Source organism: Haemorhous mexicanus, chromosome 23, assembly GCF_027477595.1.
Source record: "Haemorhous mexicanus isolate bHaeMex1 chromosome 23, bHaeMex1.pri, whole genome shotgun sequence".
Classification (NCBI taxonomy): Eukaryota; Metazoa; Chordata; class Aves; order Passeriformes; family Fringillidae; genus Haemorhous; species Haemorhous mexicanus.
Window position 1 is genome coordinate 5908101 of NC_082363.1, and position 25039 is coordinate 5933139.

General features: G+C 48.4%; 1 protein-coding gene across 1 annotated transcript in view; it reads right to left on the reverse strand.

Annotated features, from left to right (window-relative positions):
- Positions 1-3285: 3285 nt before the first annotated feature.
- SKI (SKI proto-oncogene) overlaps positions 3286-25039 on the reverse strand; it is a 101274-nt gene continuing 79520 nt past the window's right edge. Inside the window, exons 3-8 of the mRNA XM_059866417.1 lie at positions 15217-15342; positions 14610-14725; positions 12907-13178; positions 12234-12535; positions 9969-10199; positions 3286-8072 (exon numbers count right to left, since the gene is read on the reverse strand). Of these exons, the coding sequence (XP_059722400.1) occupies positions 7884-8072; positions 9969-10199; positions 12234-12535; positions 12907-13178; positions 14610-14725; positions 15217-15342 (1236 nt within the window). The 3' untranslated portion in view covers positions 3286-7883. The remainder of the gene's footprint in view (positions 8073-9968; positions 10200-12233; positions 12536-12906; positions 13179-14609; positions 14726-15216; positions 15343-25039) is intronic.

Below are 25039 nucleotides of genomic sequence, written 5' to 3' on the forward strand. Positions count from 1 at the left end.
TATTACTGTATTAAAAATACAAATACATAAAGTTAGGCATAATATAAGAGCAGAGAGACAAGGCAGAGGCCAGAGGCAGCTGTCTGCTCCTCAGAGCCCCTCTCCCGGGTGCGAGTGTTTCTGATTACAGCTGTGCACTGTAAATGCCTGCTCCATGTCTGGGGATAATCCATTCAGAGCAATTACAAGGCATCCGTCACCAGCAGGACCCGAGCCACAGGCTGCTTATCTGGGAAAATTGATGGAAGGGAAGGAGGGAGCGAGGGGAGGAAATCAATGCCTTCCCCAGTGTTATCTGCCAAATTGAATTAAGCAGCACGGGATCCCTGCGCGGGAGCTGCGTGTGGTGTGCTCAGAGCTGGGCAGGGATGGTGGCAGCTGCCCTGGGCTGCTGCTCCCTGGCAACACCAGCAGGGCTTGGGTGGGCACAAGGAATTCAGAACTTTCTATGAAGGATCTCCAAGCCCACAGCAGCAGGTCCAGCTGGGAGCCTCATGTCTGTTCACTGTCCTGATGTACAATCCCATCTTGTGTTCTTTTTTTGGTGTAGACAAAGTCCCATCCCAGATTTTCCATGCAGAGCGTTGGAGGGAAAGCAGCAGGGCTGACATCAGCAAAGATGCAGTAATTGCAGGCTGAAGAGCCAGGCCTAGGAAACCTCTATTGCTGAAAAATGCTGCGTGTGTTGAATCCCTTGGCACTGCAGTGTAATCCTGAGCTGGGAGCTGCTGCCAGGCAGAGGGGCTGGAATTTGGGGCAGAGGGTTTGTGGGGGAGTTTAACATGCCAGGAAATGGAAGGTTTGGTGCCGTGCCTTCCTCTGCTGCTCCACTCACCTTGTGGGCTGGAAAGGTAACTGAAGGAAATTTGACTTCTCTGTGTCTGAGTGGTCACTTACTCTGCAAAGCAGTGCTGGAAATCCAGGAGCTGGATTCAGGAATGCTGAGCAGCCCGGGAAGGGACACTGTGCCCTGCTGGGCCTGCAGTTGGCACTGCCAAGGTGGGGTTTGGTGGGTGCTGCTGGGACTGTGAGCAGCAGGAGTGTGGCTGCAGGGAGGCACAGCAGGGCACTGGCACTTGGGATGCTGCACAGGGAATCCATCTGTGCTGCCTGAAGTGGTTTCACTTGTGGGCTGTGGGGCCAAGAGCTCTGTTCATGCACCTGTTTGATCCTTGGCCACATAAAGGGAAGGGTTCAATGACCCTTTCTTGCAACCAGACAATAAAGGAATTTCTTGCTGCAGGGCTGGAACTGAGCACATGGAGCGACCCAAAACATTGTATTATAAACAGGGTTTATAAAGGGCTCTTTGTAAACTTTCTTCCCAGGATCATGGCCACTCAAGTTTATGGTCCTTATGGTGTTTACAGAAATGAGATTTTGGAGCAAATCTGACCTTTGAAGCAGTGAAACCTCATTTTCTTTTGACCTGTGCAGGTATCCTCTTGTTCCTTGGACTCTTCCTCAACTGCATAGGTGTGGGAGGTGGAAGAGCAGTGGTGGAAGGGCCAGAGGACTGGGATGGCTGGGCCAGGGTGGCTCTGGGGCAGTTTTATAAGGGTGAAATTCTCAAGGTTCCAGGCTGAGGAACTGACTCAAGAGAAACAAACACAAAGGTAAATCCAAAACGATGAGCCAGAAACCCCACAGATGCTGTGCAGAACAACTGGGCTCAACCAGTCCAGCCCAGAGAGCTGTGGAAACTTTTTTCCCTCCCAAATAAAAGTGTGTGGGAATTTGCATTGCAGTCAGGTAATACTTAAAGTGCACATAAGCCATCTCATAAAAATTCCAGCGGCGTGTACGTCACACAGCTGGGTTTTATTAGGGCTGTGCTCTTCCTCCTGACAGTGCCTTGGAGCTCAGCTCTCCATTAACTCTGCCATTCCTGGGCTTCTGCTGCTTCCCAGATTCCTGTCATTTTCCCCACCTTGGATCCCTTCCCTGCAGGATGTGTTTCTTTAATGTCTTTTCAGCAAATGAAGGTGGGAGCACCTAAAAGGTCTGGTTTGGATCCCTTGAGCAGTAACAAGGAATTTCCTCCTTTCTCCCCAAAATCCCTCAGGCCTCTCCCTGCTCTGTGTGTGTTGAACTTCCCTGTGCTCCATCTGCCAGGCTGGGATCAGGGGGGCTGCTCCCAGGACGTTGGGAAGCACTGAGGAGCTCTGTTTATCCCCATTTGTGGCTGTTTCTTTCAGCTGTGCCCCACACAGGGTTGGATTTGCCACGTGCACCCCATGTTTGGGTTTTTAGTGGTGTTTTCTGATGGCTGGGTAACACAAGCTTTTGAGTAAATCATGAAAAGTTTTTACTCCAGGCCTCAGAAAATTGGATTTTTATTTTTACTTCTATTTCTATTTATTTCAGCTACTTTGAGTTTGGGTCAGTTGGTCATTGAGCAGGTTCAGGTCTCATTCCTAATATGTCTCATTCCTAGTACACTGAAGTTATTTTGTCAGCAGAATCAAAATTTTCAAACCCAGTTAGTTACCACTTACCCAGAAACACAAGACAGCCTGACTGGGCTTTACCAGTCTGTGTTGTTGCGCTCACAGGTCCTTGGAGACAGAAAATATCATTTTTTCAGCCTCTGGTATCAAGCCTTATCAAACCAAATCTACTTTGCTATTTAGTTTGGAACAGGAATACCCTGACAAGTCTGAGAAGGACCAGCAGGAGGAATGTTATTTGAACTTTTAATTCCAGGACCCCGAGTCACAGTGAGGCTGTGCAGGTGGAAGGACAGGGATGTGGACAGGATATGGGGCACAAGATCCCTCCCCAAGGATGTGGAGCTGCATTTAGGACACAAACCCACCCCTTGGAAAGCTGGGTGAGTCTCAAATAAGAAAAGATTTATTTTTTTAAGCTCTTTGCTCATTCTCCAGCTTTTCCACTGCTTTACAAAGGCATTTCAGAAATGTCCCAGAGCTGTGGAAATTCTGCAGCCACTTCTCAGAAAACCATGAGAGAATTATTCTGACATATGTTTCCATCTCCTGCTTTTTGCATTTTCCCCTCTTGTGTTTCTTTTTCTTTGACCTAGAACAAACTTCTCCACGCTTACAATTCTCACTATTCCAAAGAAATTTCCCTGGAGTGTTCGATTTTCCCCGTGCAGGGGAATGCTGTGATCCCAGGTACATCCCAGTCTCCTTCAGCAGTGTCCATGCAGAGGGCTTGTGCTCAACGATGCCTCCTTCTCCTGGCCCTCAGGAAATCAGGGACCAGGTGCTGTGGGATCATCAGGAAGGGGGAGCAGCACCTCAGCAAAGCACAGAGAACTCCAAAAACATCCCAGAGCTCTTTATTTTTTTCTGGACAAACAATTTTATTTTCGGTAATGCGTCTATACACTGTACATTCAGTCACTGTGGTATATAAGCATAGCTATTTTCATACATAATCTCATAAAGTCCTTTATTTTACAATATTATCTGCATCAGGGGGAGGGGATGTGGAAAAGGGGGTGGAAAAGGACTATCAAGGTACACAGCGAAATAGATAAATATGCCAAGCTTTTTTCTTATTTTTTTTTAAATCAGGCATTTATAAACAAGAAAGCATACATTACTTACATAAAAATAGTTCTAGAATAGTAGAGTAAGTCATAATATTGTCATTAGCAGCAGCATAGGAGAGACCAGGATAACAAAAATGTGCTGAAATGCTATTGGCTATTATAAATGTAAAGATTTATTTTTCTTCAATTGAAAAAATGTCATTTCTGTGAGTTCTTTCAATTAAAAAAAAAAACCAAAACAAAACAAAAGAAAAGAAAACCAAAAAAACAACCAAGCCAACAAAAAAAACTTCTCTTTAAAACACATGGACTGCTGAGGGCAGAATGAAACAAAAACCAACCTTTTGGTAATAAAATACTTTACAGTGAAAATAAGGACAAATAAAATGCAATTGATGGAGAAAAGGTTATAACCCACATTGAAAACTTGCAAAAAGATTTTGTTTTGTTTTTTTCCTAACAGACAGCAAAGGTTCTTCTCAGTTAAAAACACAACTCATAAAACAAGACAACTACCAGGTAAGAAAGAGTTTTGAAAAAGTAAACACCATATACACTTATAATACAACAGTGTAAAATGAAAAAAAGTATTTACATGTTGAATTTACTTTTAATGTTTTTTTACATTGGCTAGTTCTGTTTGAAAAGCAGAATATTATGTATAGAGTTAGCTGCTCCATAGATATGAATGTTATTGCTGTTGGTTTTTTTTTTTCCCTTCGTTAAGTCTTCGTTCAGTAATAGAAACAAGGAGTAATTAAACTGAATATACAAGTAGTAATATATTTGTAGGTACAGGGAGAGTCAACAGCCTGTATGAAACACCTCTTCTCCCTTGGAACTTCTTAAAGGAAACTAAAGCACAGAAGATGGGGTGGAGGGTCAGCCCCTCTCCCTGGGAATGCAGCAGGGAGTGGGGGCTGCAGGAAGGAAGGAATTCCATGGACCAGGCTCACACAGCTTTACTGAGGTGTTGCAGCCACAGGAGTGACCCCAGAGCTCCCTGGCCTCGAGCACCTTCACAAGGGGGGGCTGCTCTGCAGAGCCCCCCTGGTGAGAATCGGCCCCTGGGGCTGGGACAGTGACCCTGCTAATGGCTCCGAATTCCAAATCAATCCCACACTCTGCAGAAATCACTCCCGGCTCTGCAGAGTGAACTCTGAGTGTTAAACATGGCCAGGAAATGCCCAGGGCTTAAAGCCAGCCCGGCCAGCCCCTCCTGGGCAGTGGCTGCTGCTGGAGAATGTTTGCTCCTGCTCTTCTTGCACCTTATTTCTCTTCATGCTTTTAAAGATTCATTGCTAGAAATGGCCTCTCACTCCCAAGGAGTAAATCCCAGGGAGCCTTGGGGTGAGTTCACCTGCAGGTATGGCCCTGCATGGAGTGCCTGGGAGTGGGGCAGGGAGGAAAGCTCCAGGGGAATTCTGCTTTGGAGACTCTGTGCTGCCCCTGGGACCTTTACCTGTGCAGCACAGGTGAGGCTGCTTGGTGGTGATTGACTGTTTTACTGTTCTGCTGCTTTCCTCTGAAAATCCTGCAGGTTTCCTTCCTTCAGAAGTGTGGGAGCCTCATGCCCAGTGAGTGACTGCATTTCCCTGGACACAAAAAGGAAAATTCATGGTGTGCTCAGGTGAGTGGCTTTTCCTGGGAGACAACAGCTGGACATGGACATGTTGCTATTTTTGGGGGTTATAAAGGGAGAGAAACCATCATAGATCAGGGGGAAAAACCCAAACAAGCAAAATTTCCAAAGCCAGGCTTCCATGAGCCGCCACAGGAGCGGGGTCTGTTCTCTGTGTGGTTCCCAACACGGCAGTAAAGCAGAGCATGAGAGACTTGAAATGCACACAAATGATCAGCTACAGCTACAGTTGTTTAGTTTCCCTTGAAGAAATAAGTGGATAATACAGATCTGGAAATCATAAGGCTGAGAACATTTTTCTGCATACTGCATAACAAAAGAACCCCTTTACATAAGACAGTAATAATGCCCATTAATGACTATATGGCAGAGTTTAATCCATGCATATGATTTAATAATTGCAGAAAAAAACATACAAAGAAAATAAAACCCCACATAAAAAAAAAACAAAAACAAAACCTGCTCAAGCATAATCAAAATTCCTTTTGCATTGCACTTTAGAAGGAGAGCTGCACCTAGAGCCAGTCTCCAGTATCCCAAACACACAAGGGCCAACCCCTGTATCCACAGACAGGTTCAGGTCATTGACTTGGTGTGACTGTTTCTTGCTCCCAACAGTTTTACATTGTCCCAGTAATTCCACTCCTTTCATATTTCTTCTTTTTTGTACCTAAAACATATATATGAACTTCTTTGTTAATGCTCACAGTTACTATAATGGTTACTATAATGGTTTCAAGCAAACAGCTCTTGTTTAAAAAAAAAAAAAAATCTCTCTAATGTACTGTAAGTAAATACCATAATTTTAGGATTGGAAGCCGCTTTCTGTCTACTGGGAAATAATTTTGAAGCTTACATAGTTTGCATTAATGTCCAAAAGCAAATAAAGATTACTGGAAATATGTTTCTTCTTTTAGAATAACTCTGGGTATGATGATGCATAGGGGGTTCTCTTTTTTTCTTTTTTTTTTTTTTTTTATTATTATTATTCTTTAAGGTAAAAAACGTGTCAGCATTGCCTAGAGAAGATGCTGAGAGGAAAAATGAGCTGGAAGGCACATCTGCAGCCCCAGATCACATTTTCACTTGCTTGAGCGTGTCAGAGGTGAATGTTTATGGGTGAAAATTAATTTTCTCCTGATCAGTAAAGCACCAGCTTTATTTGTTAAGCACTTTTGGGAGCATCTCTGCTGCTCCCCAGCTTGGGTCATACACAGCCACAAAACCAGGTTCTAACTAAACCAGCAGCACAGGGGGAATTCCTGCTCAGGGCACTCTGGACCTGCTGGATCCTCCTTTGCTCACACAGATGCTGATGGGAGGTGTCAGTGGTGGCAGATTGGGTTCATGGTTTGCACAGCTGTTAGGGCAGAATCTCAAATGCTTGACATGTACATCTCAGAAACAGGGAATAAAATGCAGAGTAAGATTCTGACAAAGTGCAGGTTTAAAAACAAAAAATATATATATAAAAAACCTCAGCACCACCCCCAAGGCAGTGATGGTTTGCTGCATTGTATCCCGGGGCCGCGGCTTGGATCCCAAAATTAAAGTAATTTCTCTTTTTAAAAACAAAAAAGTTTTTTTAAAAAAAGATGTAGGCTTATTCACAGCAGCAAAAATGTTGGTTTTCTGTTCTGTAGTATCCGACACTGCAACGTTGGACTCTCCTTGGGCACAGAAATCCTGACTGACAGTTCGGAATGGAAGCAGGGAAATACTGAATTCATGGTAAGATGGTGCAACAAGATGAGTTTTCCAGAAAACTGAAAGCTGAAGATTTCAGAATGACTTCAACACACAGATGTCTCTGCTTTGTTCCTCTACCAACTGATCATCCATTTCCTTCCTTTCTTCCTTTCTCTCTTTCTTTTCCCAAGGCTGATGTGCTCCTGGGTGAAGTCTCTGAACACAGGGGGGGTCTGTGGGGTTGGCTGGGGCTCTCAACCCAACCCCTTCTGCCTCCCTCACCCCCTGCACACTCCTGCAGCTTCCCTTCTTCCTGTGTCCAGGGCAGGAAATGGACATAATTCATTCAAAGGAAAAAAATCAACTTGGAAAAGCACTCTGAACTTCTCCTACACCCACGTGACGGGATGGAACCGCGATGGCTTCTGAGATGGCTGGAAAACTGCTCCTGACATGGATGGCATCATCACCAAGAGGGGCTTCTGCACAAAGAATCCCAAAGCCTATAAAGTCATTAAAAATTGTGCATCGAAGGTTTTTTATTTTTTGTCTTTTTTTTTTTTTGTTTTGCTTCTAAAGGTTCATTATAAAAATCTTGTTAATTTTTTTTTTAATACCAAGTCTGTGTAATGAATTCTTTTAAATAGCTTATAAGAAAAGTCGGTTTGTTTTTAAATTCCAAAATGTTCCAACAGGCAGGAGAACACAAAGCCACTGCCGTGCTCACCTTGGACTCCGGGTTTAGCTGGACCACACTGCTTTGCTTAGAGTTTGCCAGTAGAAAATTTGCTGTGGACTTAAAAGTATTTTGTTTACAAACACTTTGTGTTTTCTAGGCACAGTAAGATGTTGTGCTATATGGATTGGGAAAAAAAAGAGGCGGAATTCAGTGCTTCTGTTCTAGAGAGTAACAACATTTGCCTTCCAACTACTGAGAATCCATATTCCTAAAGTGTGTGCCAGGACACCACTACTCACACGTGCACTCCCAGTCCCACTCTCTCCCTCCCTGTGCTGGGGGATGAGGGGTCAGTTCTCCATGGGGCTCGAGGTGCTCTCACTGCTGGGCTGGCTGCTGGCTTTGGGCCACAGTTGTTCCTGAAGTTCCTTGACCACCTTCTCCAGGTGCTCCCGGGCCTCCCGCTCGTGCAGGAGGTCGGCGCGGAGCTGCTCCCGGTCGGCCTCGGCGTGCTGCAGCTTCACCTGCAGGTCCTCGATCTGCAGGGACAGGACAGACAGGGCTGTGGGACACAGAGCCTGGGCCTCCCCACCGACCTTGCACAGTGCCAGGGGAGCAGGACAATGTGTGCTCCAGGCACAGGATTATCAAGACTGAGGAAGGAATTCCCTGTTCCTTTTTTCCTGCACTACTGCAGTACAGTGCCTGCTTAGCCTAAACATCCCCAGTGACTCCAGCTCCAGAAAGGAAGGTGAAAACTGAAGAATTCCTTAGTGCTACAGAACTCTGGTCACTCCTTCAAGCATGGCTGTTATTTCTTTAGGCAGTGACAGCAAAGCAAACCCCAGGCGTTGGCACAGGGGATTCACTTTCAGCTCTTTTACAATGACTGGTAATGGAAGTGACCAGAAAGGGCCTTGGCTGCTGATGGGCCAGGCCTTCCCAGCTATGGATTAAAGCCCTGCAGTGTCCCCACTCTGCTCACAGCAGGACCTGCAGCTGCCCTTGGCCTCCCTGACCTCCCTGTTTGGTACTTTCTGACAGAAAAGGCAGAGAAAACCCCAGGACCAGAAGGTGCAAATACCAGAAACAGCACCCAGCGAGAAAGGAAATGCCAGCAGTCAGCAAAGATTGCCATTTAACCAGGAAGGGAAACCTGCAATCTTTTGGGCTAAAAGGCAGGTAAACCTCCCCCATCCATGTTTGGATTTCAGTATCAAGGTAAGAAAAAGGAAGGCATAAACCACAGCTCCTCAATGGGCATTAAGCATCTAATGACTTTAAACCTACACAGAGCCATTTCCACCCTGGCCTGATGCTGTTTCTGTCAGACTGAGCCTGTCTAGAGAACTGCGGTTTCCTCAAAAATAATTATGTGACCAACTTCCTCTTGCACCCCAAGCTGCAGCTACAAGGGTGTATAAAGCTTTAAAATTTCTCAAGACTTAAGAACTTAAGTTATAATGCCATCTTATAAAATTCAGCCCTGGGAGTGAGTTACTTGCAGAGTTTTGTTACCAGCTGTGCCAGCCACGAAACAGGAGCTGCCACGTGCCCTTTGCCCAAGGACAGCTCTGGGGGCTCAGGGGTGGCTGTGACAGGGGGCTGCTGCAGGGGACATTGCCAAGCTGCCAGGCCTGACCTCAGAAAAGAGGAATAATTGGCTACTTGAGCTCTTTTCGAGGTGATTTTTAGCCTTTAAGCTTAAAGGAGGGAATGCATTAAGAGACTGAAAATGCTCAGTGTCACAGAGTCACCCCCAGGACACAGCTGAGTCCCCAGGCCCAGCCCAGGCCGTGTTCACCTGCCCTGGAGCTGCTCCCCAGGGCCTGGGGGGGAACGCCCAGCGCAGCAGCCCCAGGGAGGCTCTGTTTAGTCTGGACACCCCTTATCAGTGAGACATCCTGTGATGCTGAGAGGAAGCCCCACATCATTTCCTGCTCCTGGCCAGACGTGTCTCAGCGGGAGCAGGCGGCCACTCCCCTTCCCCTTATCAGAGCCCTGGAGATTGTGAGCTTGGCTTCTGCTCTTCCCCTCCTCCCTTAAAGCCACCACGCCAGGGACTGCAGCTCCCACCTCCTGTGTCTCACCACAGGCTGCTCCAGCACTCCTGGAACTCCCTCTGCCACGAGCTTTTCAGGGCTGTGTTGAACTATGTAAAGTATTTGAAGTACATATAAATACACACTAATTAAAGTATGTTAAACAGCAGCTTTTGAGGACTATGTTTGGGGCTCCCTTTAGCAGGGCAGGCCCTGCACACCTCTGTGGCAGGTGCCTGGAATGAGTTTAAATTCAGGCCCCATTTTTGGCCTCCTGGCTGGCCCTGCCCTCTGCTGATGCCTGTCCCAGCCCAGGAGCAGGGGTGGGAGCAGTGCCTGGCAGGGGGCAGCAGGAGGGAGCTGAGGAGCTGCTCCAGCCCTGCTGGGCCTCACCTGTGCTGAGTACTTGGCCCGGAGCCTGCCGGCCTCGCAGCCCTTGTCGCACACGCGGATCTGCCGCGCCTGCTCCAGCTCCCGCTTCAGCCGGATCCGCGACTCGTTGGCCTCCTTCATCTTCTTCTCGTTCTCGGCCCGCAGGCGCTCGATCTCCTTCCGCAGGTTGCGCTTGGCCTCCGTTGCTTCCCTCAGCTTCTCCTTCTTGGCCACTCTCAGGAACTCCAGCTCCTGGGACAGAGGCAGGTAAGGAGTGAGCACGAGGAAGCCGAGCTGCAAGGGAAGCCATCCAAACCACATTCCCACCTCCTGCTGCTTGTGACCGAGGCAGCCCTCGGCTAAACCCCACTCTGAACTCTGCAAGAGCCCTTCTCCTTTAAATCCCGTGGAGTTCCTGCACTCCAGCTACCCTGAAGCCCAGGATAACAAAAAGCTCAGCGCTACAGCCCCATTTTGCTTTGTCAAGCAGAATAGCTGCGACCATCTGGGCCTGAATAAAGATGAACTGCAGTTGGAGAGAGCTCCAGCACCAGCTCCACGTTCCAAACCACCCGACTGCAGTGCCTGGGCTGGAGCTGAAGGCTCTGAAGATGCACAACGTGGAGAGTGCAGTTCTGAGTGTCCTTTGTGTATAGCAAAGCTCAACAGGACATCAGAAATCAGCTCCATTTTATCAAGCCCCCACCCAAAATCCTCTCAAGGCAAGGACAGAACACAGACTGTGTCTTTTCTAGCTCTGGGGCGCTGTAGGTGACTGGGGTGAGCTCCAAGACTCCTGACAACCAGCTCATGGACTGTTCTGTCACAAAAGCTGAAAATCTCTAGGCTAAAACCTGAAGCTGAATGGAAACCACATTTTGCTCTGGGAACTGCCACTCCCCCTGTGCAGGCTGGGAGCTGCTGCCTTGGAATCTCAAATCCATGAGGGAACCATTAACTGAAGTGATAATAAGGAACCTTCAAGGTACAAAGGAAGAAACCCCTAAGTTGTTAAAATACATGTTCATAGCAAGCACAGAGATGTGGCTCACGTTTCCTAAATGGTTAAATTAGAAACTAAAGATCTATTTTTTTCCCCCAGAAGCAGCATTTCCTCCCTGTCCGAGTCAAACCCTCCAGCCCTGGGTGCTGTGAAGCAGCACTGCAGGGTCATGGGAAATTCACTCTTTTGACAATCTCACTTCCCAGCCAGGCTGGAAGTTAGCCTGGCCATGCCTCTAGAAATACACACACAGCCCCTGGAAGTACACATACAACCTCTGGAAGTACCCACAACCCTTGGAAATACACCCACAGCCCTTGGAAACACACATACACACACATCCTTGCTGTGTGTGGAACTGGGAACCCACCCCTTCCCAAATGGAGAACAAAGGTTGGACACCAGAGTCCCCTGACCCTGACCCAGGGCTTGATTTAACACTCAACTGCTTCATCTAACTCCTGCTTTAAGTACACACTATTTAGGTATTACACCTAAATGTTTACTTTTAAATACGTAAAATAAAACACAGATTTACTGGAACACAAAGGAATTCAGCAACTTGCTCAGGGTAACTAAAAAAGAGAGCATCACTGCTGGTTTTGTGTCTCAAACCAGGCCCTTATTTACTCCATCCCATGGATTCCAGCCCCAGCTTGGGAACAGCTCCACACCAAATATTCCAAGAGGACACACAAATCTTCTATGCTGGCTCCCCCTTCTATTTCTCTGCACTCTTTTTACCCCAGCTCAAATAAAAGCCAGTTCCCCCATCACTGTGCTCAGCCCTGCCTGACCATGGATCCACTGATGGATCCAGGAACTCCAGAAAGAAGGAGCTGCTTCCCTGCCTGGAGCTCGGCAGTGTGGCCAGTGGGATGCCTGACAAAGCCCTTACTTCAGCTGTGGCCGTGTCCCAGGAACACCCTCCCTCCCAGAGCCTTTAAAATCCAGCTAAAGCCTCCAGAAATGTTTCCTGTTCAGTGAAATGAAAACAAAATAAACTCTGCTGGACTAGAAGATTTTTTCAGTAATGAAAAGATGTTGATTTTGGTAACCATGGATTTATAACCCAAGGAAAAACAGGTGGCAAGCTTAAAAGCATAAGACTGGTTCCTGTGCTTTGGTTTCCCGGCTGGATTTACAAACAGAGCCCCAGCAAAGGCTGTTGCTATTTGGGAAAAATGAAGCAATTCCTTTCTCAGAGCTCCCTGCTGGGCTGTACCTGGCAGGGCAGGGCAGGGCAGGGCAGGGCAGGGCAGGGCAGGGCAGGGCAGCCTTACCTGGTGCAGGCTGCGCTTGGCCTGCAGGGCCGCGTTCAGCTTCTCCTCCTGCTTCACCCTCATCTTCACCACCTCGTGCAGGAACTTCTCTTTGGCTTCTTTTGTGTCCAGGCCACTGTCCAGGGCCTGCCTGAGGTGCTCCAGCTCAGCCTCCAGCCCGCTGCTGTGGGGGTCAGGGTGTGCAGCCACCTCGTAGGAGCTGTTGACAGGGGCTGGGGGCTGCATCCCAGGGGAGCTCATGTCCTTGGCAGAGCTGGAGGAGGTGAAGGATGGGGAGGAGAGCGAGGATAAGGAGGAGGTGACTGGAAAAAAGAAACATTGAAAATTAATTTTAAAATGTCAATAATTAAGACATAATTATATACAGCTCGTATATATATATTATACAGCTCAAAATGTGCTGAGGCCCTTTTGTACAGAGACACTTGATAATCAATTTTAAATAGGAAAGGAAATTAAAAACCTACTCATTTTATACTTTGATACTTGAGAAATGATGAAAACGTAGCCTTGACTTAAGGGACTGAGTTCAATTTGTTTGAACTGTGACTGTGCAACTCATGGCACAAAGGAGTTCTGAGCATCCAGAATTCCATTTAAACCCCACAGAAACTGCACAGGAACCCCTGCAAAAAACCCAGCCCACATAAAGGCAGCCACAAGTGTCACTTACATTCTTCCCTGGTTTCCACTTCAATCTCTGCTTCCGACTCCTTGTCCTCCTCGGGGGCCGTGGTGGCCGTGGTGGTGGCAGCGGTGGCCTCGGGGACAGCCGAGTGCTCTGGGCCGTGTTTCCTCTTCCTGGGCTGCCCTGAGCCCAGGGCCTCGCTGCCCCGGGACACCACCGTGGCACAGGGGGGGTTGCTCACCATCTTCTGCTGGGCTGGAGGGGCCAGGGCCACGTTGGGGGCCACGGCGCTCTCAAAGCTCTTGTAGGAGTAAAAGCTGGTTTGGGGGAGGCAGAAGAAGGAGAAAATGGTCACAGCCCTGGCTTTGGAGAGCTTCCCACTCCAGAGAAACACTGCAGACACCCACAGTGAATCCCACTGATTTCCACCAGCTGAGAACCTGCCCATGGCACTGTTCAGTGTTTTGCCCTCACTAAACCCAGGGATCCCTTCCCAAGGGCCACATGTCCTAGGGGCACCAAGGAGATGAGATCTCCCAGAGCCTAAAAGGCCTAAAGCTGCTCCTCATGGCACTGCTGCTTTAACCAACTGCACAGCTGGATTTGTGTCTATCCACAAATGTTTTGTAAACTCAAACCAGCAGTTCCTTAAGGAAAACCATGGACTGGAAAAGCATCTTCTTGTGCCTCTGTGATTCTGACACACACCTGAGTGTCCGTGTGTAAAACCACAGGTACAACACCCAACAAACCTTTGGTTAAACCTTGCTGTTAAAGGGGAGCATTAACATGACATCAAATACACAGAATTTTGCAAAAAGCAGAGCAAAGACTTTGCAACTTCAATTCAGCACCCATAACATGATGTGGTATCAGTTCAATTTTCTCCAGGAGCTGTTGTAGGTGGGTTTTATCCAATACTGAAATCAGCCAAGTTTCTCACAGGGATACCAAGGACACTTAGACCACTTCTCTCCCTACCTAGTTTAAAAATTAGGATATGCTGACAGGCTTTTTCCCTTCTATTTTCCTTTTTTTTTAAATCAATCCCCACAGCTTCTAAGAAACTTGTTCATAAGGGCAGCACAATATGTTCTCCACAATATTCCCTAAAAACACCTGGTCACTTAAGTCAGACTTTCCAAAGAAGTCATCACCCTCAGGCAGAAATCTGGAGCTTTTTCAGGCTGCACAGCTCCAGTCTGGCCCAGGGATGTCCAACTGCCCTGACACTTTCTGCTCTCAGTGACACCCAGCTCCCACCTGCTGTGGGTGACCCACTCAGGGCTGCTCCTCTCCAAGAGCAGAGCGTGGCCTCGGTGTCTGACAGGCTGAGGAGCCAGGACCCCCAGGGCCAGGGCACACAGAGGCTTTGGGGAAGTCTCTGCTGCCCTTTGGCCTCCCTGGCACGGAGGGGAGGGGAGAGGATGGAGCTGGGCTGGAACGGGAGCTGGTACCACGGACAGGGGCCTGGCAGTGGCTGCACTCCCTGACCACTGCCCAGGACAGGGACTCCATCGTGCCAAGACCTTGGATGACTGCACCCCCAAGTGACCACCCCTGCCCAGCAGCCTCCACCTGAACCTTCCATGGCAGGTGCCACCTTTAACCCCTTCACACACAAACCAGCAGCACTTTTTGTGTTCCCTTTCTGCAAACTAAACCCTGCAGCTGCAAATGCTCTGACTGGGCACGGGGACAAGCCCAGGGGCAGCTGCCACCCCCTGTCCCTGTCCCTGTGTCCTTACCTGTCCCGGATGAGGGCGGGCAGGTGGCTGGAGAGCTCCTTCTCGCTGGCAGACACCGCGGGGGACCAGGGCCGGAAGGCGGAGAGGCGCTGCCGGGGGTGGACGCAGCCGATGCTCTGGGGACAGGGCAGGACATGAGTGACCCCAGCACCTCTGAAAGCATCAATCCCCCCAGAGGGGACCTGGGGCTGCCCAGGACACCCTCAGCCATCCCCACAGCTGCTCCCTGCTGGCCACGACCTCCTTGCTCAGGGGTTCTGCTGGCAGAGGGGAACTGCACTCGTGGGTTTCGCTGGCCAACGAGCTCTGTGCAGTTTGTAGGGATCACAAAGAGCTACAAACAAATCCTGAGCCTTGCAGGATTCCTGTACCTCGAAGGCACAAGGGAATTCCTTACTTCCCTGTCACAATCCAGGTCAATGAGCACTGGAGGGTGACAAGGAATCTGGGGGGACTGTGTAGCTCAATGCTGACTAGGAAAAGGATGGAAATGTTACTAATTTAGAAACCCTGGGCATGTTCTTCCCCTCATTTTCTCCTCTGGTCTCAGCAGAGTGATGCTATGTGCCAATTTGATCTCTCTTGATTACAAACAGTCAACAATCACCTTGTTAGATGAACTGGATAAGGACCGTAACCAACTGGACTGTTTTTCCTTCTCAGAAGAAGCTGGAGATTGGGAAGCAGAGTCATCTATTTTGGGCTTTTTGGAAGCAGGAGGATCTGAAGAGACCTGAAACAAAGGCAGGAAAAATCAAAGTCAGATTCCTCATTTTGCAATCAGCTTAGAAACAAGTTATAAAGCAAAAGCAAATTTTGTTATTTAAAAGGAAGAAACTCTGGGTGTTTTTCTTCTTTTTTCAAATGTAAGGCCAAACAAAGGAGTGCAAACAAGGGGCAGACACAGACTGTGACATAACACACTTCACTCCTCCATGGGAGACACTCAGGTCAAGTGTGCATGGCACAGGAGAGATGGGCAGGGATCAAAGGGAGACACTCGCTCCAAGCTGAAGAGAACTATCAGCCTTTTTTGATTTCTGCATGCAGAAAGGTAAGTTTAATGTGGTTGCTGAACTGGAAAGATTATTTTAAACGAGAACAGAACAGACTTTGTTATTCTGTTTGCAGTGGTTGTTATGCCGATGACTTCACTACCCCACAGCTGCAGTGGATTCTGGGGGTGCTGCCAAGAGCTGCTTTGCCTTTTCCACAAGTGGCTCAGCTTGGCCCATAAATCATCCTCAAGCATAAGAAAGCCCTTTGGCAAGCAAAATCCCTTTCCTTCAACACTGTGAAGGAATAAAATTCCTATAGTCCCAGCGTGGCTTGCAAAAAAATTGGTAACTACTGGTTTAACTGGTGCACTGGGGATACCAGCTTGAAGGGCTGCCAGTGCAAACACCTCTCACAGCAGGGAGGGACAAGGTTCTGGACCTTGTGCTGCATCATGACCAGAAACAATAAAAGAAACATCCCACCCCTGTTTCTATTCCTTTTTGTGTTTTTTTGCAGTTCTGCTCTCTCCACCTTTCCCCATTCCCACCCAGCCTGGCTCCAGAGGGGTGGCAGAGCCACACTGCAGTCATTAATAATTGCTCATATTTGCATTCATCTGTTTCATCCTCTCACTTCACCAGGATTTTTGTGGGCAAACAAGTGTTGATCCAGGTGTGTCTGGAGAACCTGGGGTGGCAATAACCTGGGAGCCTGAAATGCTCCAGCCCAGGTGTCCTCCCAGTGACAGAAAGGACCTCATTTACCTGAAAATCAGTTCCCACAAGGCACCTTCAGCTGGGAACTCAGAGGCTCCTTCTCCAGCTGATGCTGAGCACTGTGATTTAAATGATTTACCTGAAAAGCACCTCCAGAATTGTCCAAGTGCCCTTCTCAGTCCTCTCTACCCAAGAGCTCTCTAACTGCACCCCGTTAGTGCCCTGATGAGGAGGAAATGACAGCCTCAGTCCATGCAGAGCCTGCTGCTCCCCTGGGAGCAGGGCAGATCATGTCCAGCCCCTGGCAGCCCATCTGGCAGCACCCCCTCTGCCCTGCCAGCCCAGAGTGCCCAGCCACGTCACCAAGCCAGGCCTGGAGGGCTCAGCACAACATTCCCTGGCACTGGGGAGCCTGGGGCAGCTTTCCATACACAGCAGATGAAGGAGGATGACATGGGAGGGGTGTGGGGGTGTGTGTGCAACCCCCAGGACAAAATTAGCCCGTGCCAGTGCCAAATTCCAGCTCATGGGATTTGCAGCAGATTCTCTGGGCACAGCTTCAGGCTTCCCCAGGGCTGCCTCCTGCCCAGCCATGGCAGGGGCCCTGCCCTCAGCCCCAGCTAGGAAAAGGCATTCCTGAGCCCTTCTCTAGAAAACACAGGACAATGCACTGGAAAAGATTTGGGTTTGCTCTGGGAGATGCTGCCTGTGCAGAATTAGTGACAGCACGGGAAAGGCATTTGGCAAGCGAGTGCTGATCCCAGCCCCATCCACTGGGGATGGGGAGCTGTGTGGGGAGGGGAGCTCAGCCTGCAGGGTGGGGAGGAAGGGGGCTTGGAATGAAACAGGCAACAGGTGGCAAGACTCAGCCTGGAACCCGTCCCTCCCCCCGTCCTGAACATTCTGTCCAGGCAGGAACAGGACGGGCCCCAGGACGGCCCCAGAGCAGCACCCCAGGCACCCCCAGCTCTGGAAATGGGGGGCAGGGACAGCCCTGGAAGGGCTGGGGGAGATGGTTCAGCAGAATGATCTCGTTTGCAGTTTTACAGGAATTCTCTCAGTCTTTCTCCACTGTCCCCCTTCTTTTGCCTCAGGTCAGGGCTGACCCCAAGGACCGGGAGGGGCTGAGCACACCTGGGAAATGCTGCTCCAGACAAGCAGCAAAGGAGGGGTGAACACAGGGGAAAACAGGGCTGTCCTCCCCCAGAGGGATGGACAGGGGGCACAGAAGGAGGTGCTGAGCAGAGCCCACAGGTTTTTCTGCCCTGAAATCATCTCCCACCCCGGGCACTCCGGGGGACTCAGGGCTGCTGTGAGCATGGCTTGGGAGCTGCCATGCTCACCCCTCCAGTCTCTCCATCCCTGTCCCACCTGGATTCCACAGATCATTACATGTCTAAAGCAAAACTGCCTCTTAGCAGATGCTTTAAAAAACCCACCTTGGATTTAGGTTTCACTTTAACAAAGTAAAAATGCAACAATTCCAGTAGTTTCTACTCCAGGAAGAGACTCAGCTGTGGAACGAGGCAGACACTGAGCACCAAATCTGCTCTCCGTGTGACTCAGCCATTACATCCCACTGCAGGACAGATTCCAGGCACCAAGATACCCCACTCTGACACTTCCAGCCCAGCCACAGCAGCCAACAAACCTTGGGACTGCTTCAGATGGGGATGATTTGATTTCATTTTTTCCTCTGTGCCAAATAACGAAACACACACCAGGTTGCAAAAGAAATACTGAAAATCTGATCTAGCTTTTTTGCCATCTTCATAAACGATTTATGAAACACTCAAACAAAAACTCAGGAAGACTGAAATAAATATTTCCTTATTTCCTATTCATTTTTATTTCCATTGGAGGCAATTTAATAATCTGCTGTCAAATGGGCTTTGTGCTGGACACAGCCACTTGTTAATAAACATTTTCTCCAATCCATAGATGGAAGAAACTTCAGGATACAAAGTGGGCCCAGAAATGTGAAACATTTACTTAAGCTTTGGGACTGTTGGTTTCTGAAGCAAAATTTAGGGGGAAAATAGATGCAGAAAGATTTATACAGTCATTAAAAAAAGCTTTCAGAGGTGCATTCCAAAGGGAAATTTGGGCCTGTGAACTTTGCCAGCCATTTTAAGGCAAACCCAAATGAGGCGGCTCAGCTTGGCCTGCAGCCAGCCAGGGCCACATTTGACATGTCAGATCAAATTTTCTACTTCAATTAAACATTACAGTAACAAACCATGAGACCAGTGGAAAGAATTTTTGACCCTCTCCTTCTCAGGAAGACAAACCTCCCCTGGAGCTTGGTACCAGGAGCAGAACCAGCAGCTGCAGGTCAGGCACCTCAACAACACTTTTTGCTACAAATGCAATGGAAAATGAGCCCAGAAAAAATTCTTATATTTTAAGATGTGGGAGTGCTCACAGGTATGATTCTTGGTGCCTTAGTGTCTACCAAAATACATTTCCTGAATAATTCACTTTTTTTTTCCTGCTGTATCCCAGTGTCACACATCTGGACTGAGCAAAGGCTTTTGCTCCCTCCTCATCCTTTGCTACTCTGCCCCAAACCCACAACACGTGGTACTGAAAGCTGGGCTGCTTTTGCCTTGTTAAGAATGAAAACATCAACAAATGGAAAACACTTAGGAGGCCTCCATACCTGTGAATTTTTAGCTTTTCAAAAGTCAGCCCGTGCTCCAAATCCTTGCCTACCCTCTGCTGATAAAATCTCCCCAGCCTGGGCCTGAGTTGGGCAATAAATCCCAAATCCTGGTTAAAGACAGAGACCTGGGAAAGCAGGGCAGTGGCACAGGTTTGTCTGAGCTGGTCTCCCTTCCCAGCCAGGTGTGACTGCACTTCTGGGCTGCTTCCACTGGGGAATCCATCCATCCCTTGGCTTGTCCCCTCCTTCAGAACAGGGATGGGAAACGTGGGCCCATCCAGTGGCATCTTTAGAAATAAAAGATTTCATGTCCCCAAAGCTACTGAGCTATCCCAACCCAGAGAAATCTGCATTCTTAAAAAAATTAATTGGCAAAATATTGCAAGGCTGCAGAATTCCATTTTGTGTCCTTAAGGCAGGTGTAAATCAGAAACAATTCCACTGGAAAACCCAGCTGGAAAAGCAGGGCTAAGCAGAGAAAAGAAAAACTGGGCTGTAAATCTACAGAGTCCTTTCATTGTGTCAGGCTGCTGCTCATGCTCAGCCGGGGAGCTCGGCTGCACCCGAGCACGGGTGGAGCTTCCTGTCCCCTCGGATGGCCCAGCTGGGCACAGAGGCTCAGCCACTTTCTCAGCAGGGCAGCAACCACCAGGGCTGGGCTGATGAAACCCAGAGAAACCCAGGCAGGCTCTGCTGGGGCCCAGACATGCCAGACAGCACGGGGTGAAACCACAGCAGAGCAGCACTGAGCCAACAGGGAGCACCCTGTGCCCCCCAAGGAGCACAAATCTCTGGTGCTCTGAACTCCAGAAAATATCTGTGTAAAGGTTGAGCAAGCAGTGTCTGAGCCTGTTCCTGCTCCACAAAGGGCACAGTGAGAAATGCAAGTGGAACTGAGAGAGAGAATTTCCAGGGTCTGTTCTAGGTGCCTTTCCTGGGTCACTTGTGTGACCACAGAGCAGTCACACCCAGCTGAGAGCAGACAGAAAATGGGTAACACCACTGACCCATTTTGAAAGGGTGCCATGACATTTATCTCCTGCTTTTACTTGGAACAGAAGGATGCAGAGTTTTATTTTAAGCCCAGTGAAGTGCTGGCTCTGAGTGGCCACCCCTCCTCCAGGAGCACCCAGGACACGTTTTTCAGGCTCCTGCTGGCACGGGGATTAAGAAGTGCCCCAGTTGTGCAAATGGCATTTCAGAAGGAATGCACCTTGACCAGTGACAAGGATTCAAATCTGCTTCTGGAGGTTACTGAGACCACAATTCCCACACCTGGGAGCTGAACTTGGGATTTTCCACGTGCTGCTTTCACAAAGCACAGGCCTGAGTCTCCCTAAGGACAGACTGAACCACATGAGAAGGGAGAGGGCTCTGACAGATTCTTTCAAATCTCCAGTTAAAATCAAATTTTTAAATGCCCACTGGAGGTTTCTGCCATGTGGGAAAAGGGCCCTTTCTCCACATCCTTTCAGCCTGCAGGAGCACGTTGCCCATGGCCAGAACACTTCTTGCCAAAGCCTCTTTGTGACGTGGTCCAGAAGTGATTAATCAGGTATTAGAGGTCTTTGTAAGGACTGCACTTTCACGTGGATTAGAGGAATAAATATATTCAGGTACAGATTGAAAGCTGGGGAGGGTTGTCTCCATAATAAAAAAAGCTAAAAATAAAGCTGTGCCACGGAGCTGTAAGAAGATTTACTGCTTGTCTACTGTAGATATTTAAAAGAGAAAAAAACCTACCACACTGCAGTGTCAGTTCCAGGGAGCGTATGGAGCATTTGTTTTATTTTTCTTTCTTTTTTTTTTTTCTACAATTTTGGTTTCATTGGGCAGGAATCCAGACTTTCCATCTTCCCTTTTTTTTTTTTTTTTTTTTTTTGCTGCTCTGGTGGAAGCACAAGGACTCCTTTTCCCCTGTCATTTTGGGACGTGTGATTATGGGAAGAATTTGCTTTCTATTCCTGCCTTCACAGCACACCCTGGCTGCCAGTGTGTCCCCCAGGGGTGACCTGGGGGGAATCTCCACCAGCCACAACTGCCAGGCACAGGCAGGGAAGGAGCTGTGCACAAACCCCTCCTGCACTGCCCTGCTCTCCCTGGGGGCTCTGTGTCCTCCTCAGAGGGGGCTCCTGGCTGGGCACAGGCTGATTTTCCATGCACACACCTCCCCAGCTGGGCTGGAAGAACTGGATGTAAAAGAAGATGGTTTGGTCATGTTGGCAGCATTGGGAAGTTCACCTAAAAAAACCTGGGAACTGAGTTTTTCTCACACCTGTGCAAAAATCTTTAATTTCTATGGAAACATCTCCAAAATTTACAACAGCAGAAGAAAAGGGACTGGGCTGTTTTATTTCAGACAGCATCACAGTTTAAAGCAAAGTCCTGCAAGTATCCTTTGATGAATTCATTTTGCAAAGGCAAATTTAAATTATTTTCTAGAACACTCTACACAGCCCCTGGCATAAGTCATCATCCACTTTCAAAGCTTCTTGGCTAGCATAAAAGAAAGAAAAAAAAAACTCGTTTTCTCTCCTGTCTCAACATTTCTTTCCTTTTATTCCTTTAGCCCAAAAATGAGGCCAGATGACATCTGCTGATTGCACTTATCCTTGGGAGCAAACACAAGGCATTCCTCGCAGGCTGTGCCACAGCAAACCCAGCAAGCAGCTCCCAGGCACACCCAGAGCCCCAAAGCTCAGTCTGGGATGCAGGGAGCAAAGGCAAATCTTTCAAATCTCACCCACTGGTGAAGCTGCTGGGATTCTTTGGGCCACTGCAATTTAGGAATTTTTTCCCAAGTTCCATCCATGATCTTGGACATGATGAAGATTCTACCTGGAAACCTGCACTGATAAAAAAATGCTCAGCCAGCTCACCTGGCTGTTTAATCCCTGATCTCTACAATTATGCTTTTAATTTATTGTTCTCCTGCTACATCCATCACATGGAATTACTCTTTGATATAAATATGGATCTATAGATCCACACAACTCTTCAAATCTCCTACAAATAATGACTTCTTAATAGCCATTCTCTTGGTCTCAAAGTTCTATGAACCTTTAGTAGTTGCTCACAAAATCAGTATTTCCCATTTAGGGTGATTTTGACTCCTCCAGAAATTCCTCTGCCATGGGCAGAGCACAACCCCATCGTGGGGTGTTACCCTCTGCCCAGATGGGAACATTGAAATAAGCCAGAAAAACAGAAAAAGCCACGTGTGAATGTGGCTTCCTCAGTGTTAAATCCCTCCAGTGAAGCCCCCCTGATTTGTGGATTTTTCTGGTAAAAAACCCTCTGCAAAGAGCTGATCATTTGTTACATGATGTGCTTGCCTTTTGCCTCTTGGCTGATGCACCTGGAAGCCTCTTTTCCACTGGCTCTGAGGCTGTTTTGCCTTTCCAGTGGAAACTAAAAGTTACAGCTTGAAAAGAATTCCCTGCCCTGTGGTTTGAATCAAAACAAAACAGCTCAAGTCTCCCTTCCCCTGGCTGAGCAGAGCCAGTGCTGGAGCCCAGAGCAGGTCAGAGGGGCTGAGCACAGGGCATGGCCCCTTTTCCTCTGGCTGTTTTTCTTGGCAGCAGCTCCTGGGAACTCTGGGATGCCCTGTCAGGAGCAGGGGAAGGAGAGTGACCAAGGGCAGGGGAACGTGGCCAGGGAGCTGTGCTGCACACACAGGGAGGGGTGTCCCAGGAAAACACTTCTGGCACTGGGAAAGAACCAAGTGATGCCATCAGGTGCAGCAAGGAAAAGCAGAATTTCCTCTGTGTCCTGTTTGTGGGGTCACAGTTCTGGTAATTAAAAAGCCCTTTGTGAATAAATTTTCTCCTCCCATTTTCTCTGCCATGCAAGCAGGCTCTGCTGCTGTAGCTGACTCAAGTTCCAGCTCCCAGCTCTCCCAGGCATCTTTCCTGGGCTGTGGAGACAAGTCCACCCTGCCAGCCAGAACCTCAGTTTGGTCTCCAACGTTACATAAAAGGACAGTATTCCCCTCGTGACTTCCACTAATTCCAGCACAGTTTAGGAAGCCAAGAGAGGAGAGAGGGAGCTCTGAAACTGATAAAACTGATGAGCTTTTGATGCTCTCTTGTCCAACTCCTCTGTGGTACCAGGGGATGGAGCTGCCAAGCTCCAGAGTGCCCTGATTTGGGTGTCCCCCAACTCCCCTGCAGAGCTCCCTGGGGCACAGAATCTGCCCCTGAAGAGCCACCAGCACCCAACCTTTTTAATTCTGGGAGGAAAAGCAAACAGCACAGAAAAAGCCAAGTCAGTAACCAGCCTTGACTGAGCAATTCTCCCAGTCCAGCTGAAGAATTCACTGTCAGCCCCCACCCCACTCACCTGGCCTTTGTGCCAGGGGGCTCTCCTGGGCTGGCACATGTGTGTGAGCATGTGACACTGCTGGTGAGGCCAGGGGACAGCACCTCTCAGCCTAAGCTGGGACAAGAGCCTGAGGACATCCCCTGGAATTACCTCAAAGGCTGAAGAGCCAGTGGAGCACAGCAAGCCCAGCCCCCACTGTCTGCCCTGTGCCCACACTCACCTGCATTATTTACAGGATGCTCTGCATCCCACTGCAGGAAAATGCATTTTAGCAGCACATCTGGCTGGCTGCAGGGTCCTTTTTGGTCATACAGAATCAAAACTGTACAAAACAATTGGCATCCTCAGGCTGCACAAAGGCAGCACTGCCCTACATTGATTTTTCACTGAATTCCATTTACTTGAGGTGACCACAGGGACAGCTCCAGAGTGTTCTGGGGGATGCAGTGTGTGGGGAATGACAGGACACAGAGCCAGGCTCTGCTCTGGAGCCCAAGCACAACGAGGTGTAGGGAAAAACTGCAATTACCTCCAACACCTTCACAAAGTCACTGGAACATCACCACAGAATCTGAATTTTCTGCTCCACCCAGCGCCCAACGCAGTTTTTAAAGCCAAGACTGCTTTACATAAATATCAGTGAAAGTCAAGAAATCAGCCTTGGATTAATAGCTACAAATCCTATTAAGGTTACAAGGCAGTGCCATGGAAAACCCCCAGTCCCAGTGGAGAAAAACAACCACAGCAAGGCCTCAGATATCTAAAAACTCTCACCTTGAGTCCTTCCATCAGAAGATGACTGAAGAAGAGGAGTAACCATACAGTTATAGATATTTTAGGTAATTAAGGTAACTATTAGATAACTAATTTTAAGTTATAGGTATTTTAGCCAATGGCTTTAGGTTCCTGAGCAAATTTAGTATCCTTCCAAGGAACTCAATTTTCAGTCAAGCGCTGCAAGAACACACTGAGCAACTTCTCCACACACAGAAGAGAGGGAAAACCTAAATTCTTTTGCTTACAAAATGTTTTGAAAGCTGCAGACAGGCAGATGCCTCCCTAAGCACCAGACAAGCTCGGTGCTCTGCAGTTCTAGGAAAGGCACAAGAAGCTCATCCACTCTAAGGAACAGTTATTACTCCTGAACCTCCCCAGAGCTCCCAGGATAAAGGCAGACAACCAATTACAGTCTTAGACTTCCAAAGCTTATTTTGCTGCCTTCAGAAATAAGCATCACATGCTCTTTCCACCAGACATGGAGGTAAGGGGGGTTAGGGGTGGTTTAGGAGGGGAGGAAGGAGGAGGAGGATGAATGGAGGAGAGGAGAGAGCCCTTGAGTTTGCTCCTTCTGCCAAAGCAGCTCTGCTGTGTCAGGAAGGGTTTGCTTTGGAGGAACCTTCCATGTTCCAGTGAGTGATTTGTCTAATCAGAATTCACTTTAGCCACAATGCTGGGGTGATGCACTCAGAAAAGGATTTTTATCCTTCAGAAGGTTTGGTCACCTTGAGAAAAGAGAAAGACTTCCAACAGTTACCAAAAAATTAAAATAACTGAGCAAAATCAGCGGGTGGGATTGCTGGGGTGTCCTGTGCAGAGCCAGCAGCTGGACTTGGATGATCTTTTTGGGTCCCTTCCAGCTCAGGATATTCTGTAAAAGCATTATCCCCCACACTGGGATGTTCAACATGAACACCAGCACTGAAGAGGATGCCTTTAGCACATTGTCT